The 9,201-nt window shown below is 41.8% G+C and overlaps 1 protein-coding gene across 1 annotated transcript in view; it reads right to left on the bottom strand.

The window, feature by feature from the left end:
• Positions 1–1,096: 1,096 nt before the first annotated feature.
• Positions 1,097–9,201, bottom strand: part of PAFAH1B1 (platelet activating factor acetylhydrolase 1b regulatory subunit 1) — a 108,247-nt gene continuing 100,142 nt past the window's right edge. The window contains exons 10-11 of the mRNA XM_025361048.1: positions 5,303–5,459; positions 1,097–3,883 (exon numbers count right to left, since the gene is read on the bottom strand). Of these exons, the coding sequence (XP_025216833.1) occupies positions 3,810–3,883; positions 5,303–5,459 (231 nt within the window). The 3' untranslated portion in view covers positions 1,097–3,809. The remainder of the gene's footprint in view (positions 3,884–5,302; positions 5,460–9,201) is intronic.

The raw sequence follows: 9,201 nt of genomic DNA, 5'->3' as shown, positions 1-9,201 counted from the left end.
TACCAATTGGTACAATAAGATTTTTTAATATGCAGAAAACATGAATAAATTTTGTTTTACACAGTCTGAGAGCAACAAATCTTACTGTAAAACACGAGAGCAATATTATATACATTCCTTTACTGATTTTTTTTTTTAAATTGTGTCAATATCTTCAGTGAACTCTTACAATCTGGGGAACTGTTTTCTCAATCGTCACCTCTGCAATGTTCATATGAAATCAAGGCTTGCCTTCGTGTCAGTGTCAGGATCAACTTTGACTCCAAGAGTCTGTGTTTGTCTCTACCATCTTCAGAGTGAGCTTTAGGGATGCCTGAAGGATAGGCAGTACAAGCAAGCAGCTACTTCCATGATACGGTGGGAAGATAAAAAGGCCCATTCAGTCCAGCCGTGACCTGTAAATCCAGCTTGCCCTCCCCCCACCCCACTGGAAAAAAATCCAAAACCTTTTTCCACCAGTTTTTTACACGTCGCTTCTCTACCAGGAGATTCTTCTTTGTGTCAGCTAGATTAATTAACACACTGGACTTATATACAGCTGGACAAGAAAGAGTAACCAGTTTAAGTGCCTTTTCCTTCAACAATTTTAACTTCAGTTGCTTAAGGACGATCAAGCCACCAATGTCAACAAAATATCCTTTACTTTTAAATAGTTGTTCTTTAAATAAATTTAAAGAAAATCTATTTAACGAGTGATATTACTGGGAAGTTCACACAGAAACAGAAAGAGGCGAACGGGAGAGCAGGGCACTGGCAGTGGGGAGACGGGGCTTGGTAAATCTAAAGCCAAAGCTTTCCAAAGACTACAGCGAGTGCTCCCCAGCCTGGGACGACTTGCTAACACTAGTGATTTTGAGAGGAGTGCTCTGGGCACACCACTGGTCACACCACACACAGACGAACCAGGACGGTCTTAGTCTCCTAAAGCACAAGCTGCTGTGACAACAGGCAACTAGGCGCCACGCGCTGTCTGAACAGTTTCCATGGCTTGCACTCTCCAGAGCACAGCTAGGATTTCTTGGGCACGTTAGAGATACTTGGGTGGCACTGGAATGTCTGTTTTCACACACACACACACACACAGTCAATAATCATCTGAGGATGCAATTCTACCAGCTTTTTATTTCTTAAATAAGTGGCCAATTTGATTGAGAAAGTGACAAAGCAGCAGTGAACCTCTAAACCAATTAATAAAAGTCCTCTACTTACAATCCAAACCAGTAACCTCATCATTGTCCTTATCCCAGGCAAGGCACAGGGTTAGACAGCAGACAGAGAAAACAGAGAACACAGTCAGAAAGGGCATCAACAGGACAGTGTCAGACAGCAGTGCAGGAAACCTTTGCAAATCTGATTCCAGGTTGTAGACGGACTGCTCTCCCCAACCCCTTCGTTATTAAACAGGGCTCGTTACATGTGGACCCAGTTGTGGGCCATCCCTGAGATTCAATGTTCGCTGCTTCTCACATGGAGGATGTCTGGTAACTCAACTCAGCAGCAGGCTGTGGCAATCTCCCAAGTAAGGATAACTTTGTTTAGAGTAATCGTTTCCTCCTCCTTCTCAACGCAAGTTGCTGTGTGCCGCAGGGGAAGACACGCTTGCTTCCTCCTGCATCGGTACCATTCTCCTTTATTGTTCAATTATCTATGAGTGATTTCTAGATGTTGTGGCTTACCCTTAAACAATTCATGCTAAAAATGAATTAAAATACAAGACATTTATACATGTACAAACAAATGTTAAGATGCACCATTTCTATGTATTTATATTTCTCAAAATAGGACAGAAAATAGCAGCAAACAAGAACAAAGATATTTTCCATAGTTTTTGTAGAAAAATCCAGTCAGAAGAGCTAAGGGAAAAAGACTTTTCAATGTAAGCAGGGTTGTGAGGCAATATTGTCCTGAAAATTCACCTACTTGTATGTATTTAAGGAATTAGCTTAATTAAGATGTAATTTTTGTCCTCAAAAATAGCCATTAGTTCTCAAAACTTTCCCTTCCAGAGACATATCTCAGGAATCTAAAAACAAACAAGCAAACAAACAAACAAAAAGACACAAGCTAGACATAAAGTTGCTTCTAGTTAATAGATGGCCTAGTCTCTGTGTGTATCTACAGGATGTTAACTCTCACCCTTCGTCTTTTGCAGGAACCAAATTTCCATTAAATGCTAAAGGGGACATTTAAAAAATCACATAGTACACAAATGAATAAAATGCAATTCAGAATTTTCTCTCTGTTAAACTGTCACTGTTATCTCATTGTTCTGTTAACTTTTCAAATAACTTTCTTGGGAAAAAAAAAAAACCCGTTGGTTAGCTAAGCAATGGAATTCTTTATTAATAACTGACAATGGACTAGTGCTCCAAAAGTCATGGGTAAACATTCTCTTAAACCTACTTGTAACTTTGGGTCAAAATATACAATATATCTGGGCTGTGTAAAATGTCAAGCGGCTAAATTAGAGGGGGAAATAACGGAAGTGATTTTCCTTCGGCTGGAAAAAAATCCCCAGAGTCAGACCTAGTTTTCAGAAGCATTAAGATCAAAAAGGGTTTGTTCTAAAGCATGGCATTCCACAGCAAGATTTATTCTACTTGTCCGTTTTAGCACTTTTTCAAAAACCCAGGACTAAGGACGTGGAGGTTGATGTGTATGATACACACATATAGACTTATCCACTTACAGATAGGCCCATATACTTACAAACATTTACATATAAACAAAAGGTGAAAACAGTACATTTTTATGCACGCTCCATTAAACCCTGTCATTTTTTAAAACCTGTAAGTGAAACACAGTTTAAATCAATTATCAGATTCATGTTGAAAAACCAACTGCTGTATTCCTCCCTCTCCTTTCAAATGGGCACACAGAACCTTCTCAGTACTTCTGTCATTATGTAATGCACATTGCACATCCCTAAAAAACACCAAAAACAAATAGTGATTTGTACCATGACACACTCAATGGGAAGATTACATTCTACTTGGAAGTCACATCACTACAGTCTAATAGTATGGAGAATACAACTAGAAGTATGTCTAGTGTGTAAAATAGAAGCTTAGAGTATGATAGGATTTTTTGACCTGTTTACAAAGCATTAAGACCGAAATGAAATAAATGAGTTGCAATTAGCTGCTGAGATTTTTCTTGAGATTTACAGTCATTTTCTTACATAAATATACCACTAGCCTTTGCTTGATAGGCTGCCAAAACAAATATATCCTACTGATTTGGCAAATGTGTCATGAGAAAAATCCAATGTGTAATCCCCATTCATTACATAGATGGTTCAGAAGATTCTGAATTGTTGCCTTATTATCTAAAATCCTTAAAGATTTATTAAGCACACTTAAGTGATGTTACATAGATACACATTTCAGAAAAAGCCCTAATAACCACCACTTTTCCCCAAATGAGGCCATAAAGTCAGGCACCAACAGATAGCAGAAAGAAAAACAGGAATTAATAATCCAACATAAAATGACACTGTCAACTATTCAGTTTAGTGCCCTAGTTCAAATGATTCAACTTCTGCCTTCTTAGGCCTGGTGTGACCAATGCCAGCCCAGGTTTTTAAACCCCTATGGTACTTCTAGACAACGTATGTAAATTTACAGTATACAATTTGGATTCACCATGCATGAATACTTTGTGTGTAACATTTAATAAGCTCAATCTACATCCAGAATAATTTACATGAAAGGACAATATTTATTTAAACAGAGCTCAATGGGGGTAACCATGGTATCATCAGAGTGCATCCAGAGGAAAAGAGGGAGGAGGGGCCGAAGGAGACGCAATCAACGGCACTCCCACACTTTTACTGTTTGATCTACGCTGCCAGTGACGACATAGGGTGCCGTCTTGTGGAAATCTGAAAGAAAAAGAAACGGTTTATTTAAAAACCACAGTAAGCCTGGGCAACAAACAAAGTGAGACCTCCCTCTCTACAAAATACAAAATTAAAAAAAAAAATTAGCCGGGCATGGTAGTGTGTGCCTGTAGTCCCAGCTACTCGGGAGACTGAGGCAGAACTGTCTGACTTGGGAAGTCGAGGCTGCAGCGAGCCATGACTGCACCACTGCACTCCAGCCTGGGTGACAGAGCAAGACCCTGCCTGGTCCCCAACCCTCCATCACTCTGAGCCAGATACAATTTTTAATGAGCCACAAAAGAAGAAAGCCCAAATACCAGGAGTTTTCAGGTTTCTCCAATATACACACACTCCAAGAAGGTATCTAGTTTGCCAATTTAGTTAGGGAAGTTGAGACTCAGTGATCAAAACCTGTATTAACATCTCTACAAACACGCCTGTTCCTGTTTGGCCCATCCCAAATGGTGCTCGAATCTTTTTTCTTTTTTTCTTTTTTTAGAGGCAGGGTCTCACTGTGTTGCCCAGGCTGGACTGCAATGGCTATTCAAAGGTATGATCCCACTACTGATCAGCAGGGGAGTTTTGACCTGCTCTGTTCATGCCCTGGGCCAGATCACCCCTCCTTAGGCAACCTGGGAGTCTCCTGTTCCCAGGAGGTCACCATATTGATGCTGCACTTAGTGCAGACATCCGATCAGCACAGCACACTGTAACCCTGAACTCCTGGGCTCAAGCAATCCTCCAGCCTCAGCCTCCTGAGTAGCTGGGACTAAAGGCATAGCAGGGCTCAAATCTAACAATAAAGAGTCTCACCGTATCTATTTACTGAACACTAAGTTCCAGGCATAGCACAAATGCTCCATATTCGTGTCTAATCCTTGAAACAATCCTGTGGGGCAGGCATTAGCTCCACCTTACCGAGGCTTTGGTCCATTATACTTTTCAGTGTATTTATTAGACTTGACTGTATTCACTATCTTAAATTCCAGATGCAAGTCCAAATGACAGTGAGGATGTTTACTAAAATCAAATACAGTTTTCTGAGTTTCTAGTACCTGACAGTATACACCTGCCAGAGGGAAAGGTTGAGGAAGATTTTGTTTGAGAAACAAACTAATAGGGGAGAAAAATTACCCATCAGAGTGTTAAGTATCCTCTTCATAAACTCTGGTTTCCAAAACCAATGTTGTGCAGTGCAGAAAGTAATGTTTTTATTATAAGGCTAACGATACAAAGAGTTAAGGAAAGGAGAATTTAAAACAAATGGTAGGAATCCACAAAATTTTCATCTGTCTTCTCTATTCTGCTCTGAAAGCACATGGTCATTTCTTACCTGGCAAAGTTCACATGATCATGTAAAACACTGTTACGTCTGGCACTCCAAAATCTAATGTCAGAGACGTCACGAGGCGTACATACCCAAGGAGGTAACAAAGTGTTCATGCGCATTGAGGGTCTTCATGCATCGCTTGTTCTTGTAATCCCACACGCGCAGGGTCTTGTCATCAGCACAACTCAAAATAAACTTCCCCCCAGAATGGAACAGAACTCCACGTACCCAGTTATCATGACCCACCTTAAAAACAAAAAAGTTACTTGACTTAGTAAAGGACAAAATGTTTAAATAGCATCTATTTAATAATATGATAAAACTATACATACCAAAAACATCAAAAGACACCAAAAGACCAAAAGAAAATAAAAGTCTAGGGAATTCTAGATTAAAGGAAACTGAAAACTCGTAAGACATGACCAGCAAATATAATGTATGATCCTTGACTGGGTCCTGGATGAGGGTTAAAGAGAAGTCACGCAGGGCATTATGGAAATAACAAGAACAAATCTGAATATGTAGTCTATCAATGGTAAATTTCTTGAGTGTGATTAATTTTATTGTGGTTATTTATATACTATCCTTGTTCCTAGGTGGTTCATGCTAAAATACTTGGGGGTAAAGTGTATGATGTCTCCAAGGAACTCTCAAATGATTTCAACAAAATATACACACATACATGAAGGCAAACAAACAAATGTTAACTAGGTGAAGGATATACAGGCATTCACTATATATCCATCCATCCATCCAATCATCCATCCATCCATCCATCCATGTAATCATCCATCCATGTATCCATCCAATCATCCATCCATCCAATCATCCATCCATCCAATCATCCATCCATCCATCCATCCAATCATCCATCCATCAAATCATCCATCCATCAAATCATCCATCCATCCATCCATCCATCCAATCATCCATCCAATCATCCATGTATCCATCCATCCATCCATCCATCCATCCAATCATCCATCCATCCATCCAATCATCCATCCATCCATCCATCCATCCATCCAATCATCCATGTATCCATCCATGTAATCATCTATCCATCTAATCATCCATCCATGTATCCATCCATCCATGTATCCATCCATCCATCCATCCAATCATTCATCCATCCATCCAATCATCCATCCATTCAATCATCCATCCATCTAATCATCCATCCATCCATCCAATCATCCATCCATCCATCCAATCATCCATCCATCCATCCATCCATCCATCCATCCATGTATCCATCCATGTATCCATCCATCCATGTATCCATCCATCCATCCATCCAATCATTCATCCATCCATCCAATCATCCATCCATTCAATCATCCATCCATCTAATCACCCATCCATCCACCCATCCATCCAATCACTCATCCATCCCTCCATGCATGCATGCGTCCATCCATCCATCTAATCATCCATCCATCCATGCATCCATCCAATCATCCATCCAATCATCCATCTAATCATCCATCCATCCATGCATGCATGCGTCCATCCATCCATCCATCTAATCATCCATCCATCCATGCATCCATCCATCCAATCATCCATCCAATCATCCATCTAATCATCCATCCATCCATCCATCCGTATTTCCCCTGTCGCAGCAGTTCCGTTCTTGCAATTTATCTTTAAGCACATGCCCAGAGATTTAGTTAACAAAGATGTTTGTAAAGTGCTGTCTGTAGATCAATGTACAAGAAGAGCATCTAACAACACGAGCAAGGATCACATACTTTCTAAATTAAAGGTTTGCTACAAAGCTACATTGAGTATGATACCATTTTTATAAAAAACAGCACATTCATCTACACATTAATTTAAGACAAAGGCTTAGAACTGCACAGTTGAACATGGTAGCTACTGTCCATGTACGCCTTTTTTTTTTTTTTTTTTTTTGAGACGGAGTCTCGCTCTGTCGCCCAGGCTGGAGTGCAGTGGCCGGATCTCAGCTCACTGCAAGCTCCGCCTCCCAGGTTCACGCCATTCTCCTGCCTCAGCCTCCTGAGTAGCTGGGATTACAGGCGCCTGCTACCTCGCCCGGCTAGTTTTTTTTTTTTTTTGAGACGGAGTCTCGCTCTGTCACCCAGGCTGGAGTGCAGTGGCCGGATCTCAGCTCACTGCAAGCTCCGCCTCCCGGGTTTATGCCATTCTCCGGCCTCAGCCTCCCGAGTAGCTGGGACTACAGGCGCCGCCACCTCGCCCGGCTAGTTTTTTGTATTTTTAGTAGAGACGGGGTTTCACTGTGTTAGCCAGGATGGTCTCGATCTCCTGACCTCGTGATTCGCCCGTCTCGGCCTCCCAAAGTGCTGGGATTACAGGCTTGAGCCACCGCGCCTGGCCCCGGCTAGTTTTTTTGTATTTTTTAGTAGAGACGGGGTTTCACCGGGTTAGCCAGGATGGTCTCAATCTCCTGACCTCGTGATCTGCCCGTCTCGGCCTCCCAAAGTACTGGGATTACAGGCTTGAGCCACCGCGCCCGGCCCATGTATGCCTACTTTAATATATAATAGTTAAGATTACATACAACCAACAATTCAGTTCTTCAGTCTCACTAGCCACATTTCAAGAGTATAACAGCTGCACGTGGCTAGCAGTTACCATGCTGGATAGTGCGGTTATAGCACAGCATTGCAAAGTTTTGTTTTGTTTTAAAAAGAGACAGCAACTCTCTCTGTTGCCCCGGCTGGAGTATAGTGGCATGATCACAGCTCACTAAAGCCTCAAATTCCTGGGTTCAAGTAATCCTCCTGCTTTAGCGTCCCAAGTAGCTAGGACTATAGGCATGCACCATCATGCATAACTAATTTTAAAATTTTTATTTTGGTACAGACAGGGCCTCGTTACAGTGCCCAAGCTGGTCTTCAAACTCCTGGGCTCCTCCTGCCTTTGCCTCCCAAAGTCCTGGGATTACAGGCGTGAGCCACTGTGTCTGGCCAAGAGTATGTTTTTCTTTCTTTTTTAAGACAGAGTCTTGCTTTATTGCCCAGGCTGGTGTGCCATGGTGCGATCTCGGCTCACCGCAACCTCCATCTCCCAGGTGCAAACAATTCTCATGCCTCAGTCTCCCGAGTAGCTGGGATTACAGACATGCACCACCATGCCCGGCTTTTTTTCTTCTTTTTTTGAGACAGAATTTTGCTCTTATTGCCCAGGCTGGAGTACAATGGCCTGATCTTGGCTCACCGCAACCTCCGCCTCCTAGGTTAAAGTGATTCGCCTTCCTCAGCCTTCCCGAGTAGCTGGGATTGAAGGCATGCGCCACCAAGCCCGGCTAATTTTGTATTTTTAGGAGAGACGGGGTTCCTCCATGTTGGTCAGGCTGGTCTTGAACTCCCGACCTCAGGTGATCCGCCCATCTCGGCCTCCCAAAGTGCTGGAATTACAGGCATGAGCCACCGCACCCAGCTAAGCCCGACTAATTTTTGTAATTTTAGTAGAGACGGGGTTTCACAACGTTGGCCAGGCTGGCCCTGAACTCCTGACCTCAGGTGATCCACCTGCCTCAGCCTCCAAAAGTGCTGGGATTGCAGGCGTAAGCCACTGCACCTGGCCAGCTTTATTTTAATTATATATCATCTTTTCTTAACAGCAACATGGTACAGCTGAACTCAGAATACTACTAGAGGAAAGTTTCATTTTCTAATCAATTCTTGAAGATGCTTCTACATGTGTCTGTCATATCCTACAGAGAGACAATCACTTCAAGGTATGGTTAGCACCTAAAAAATCTCTAAACAAACGTGGATGCCAAATTATAAAAACTACTACTAAATGAACATCCATAGATCTCTTTGGAACTCCTTTAGGCACACAGCAGTGTCAACAATCCCTTACTAGTACTGACATATCTTTCTATGGAAATATGCTCCTAAGTAAGCCAAATAAACTAGATTATGTGAGCAAGGATATATAACAGTTAAAAGGATTCAAATAAAGTGAAACAGACAAACATACATCTTCAACAGTG

This window comes from Theropithecus gelada, chromosome 16 (assembly GCF_003255815.1).
Source record: "Theropithecus gelada isolate Dixy chromosome 16, Tgel_1.0, whole genome shotgun sequence".
NCBI lineage: Eukaryota > Metazoa > Chordata > Mammalia > Primates > Cercopithecidae > Theropithecus > Theropithecus gelada.
This window is presented reverse-complemented; position numbering and strand designations above follow the sequence as displayed.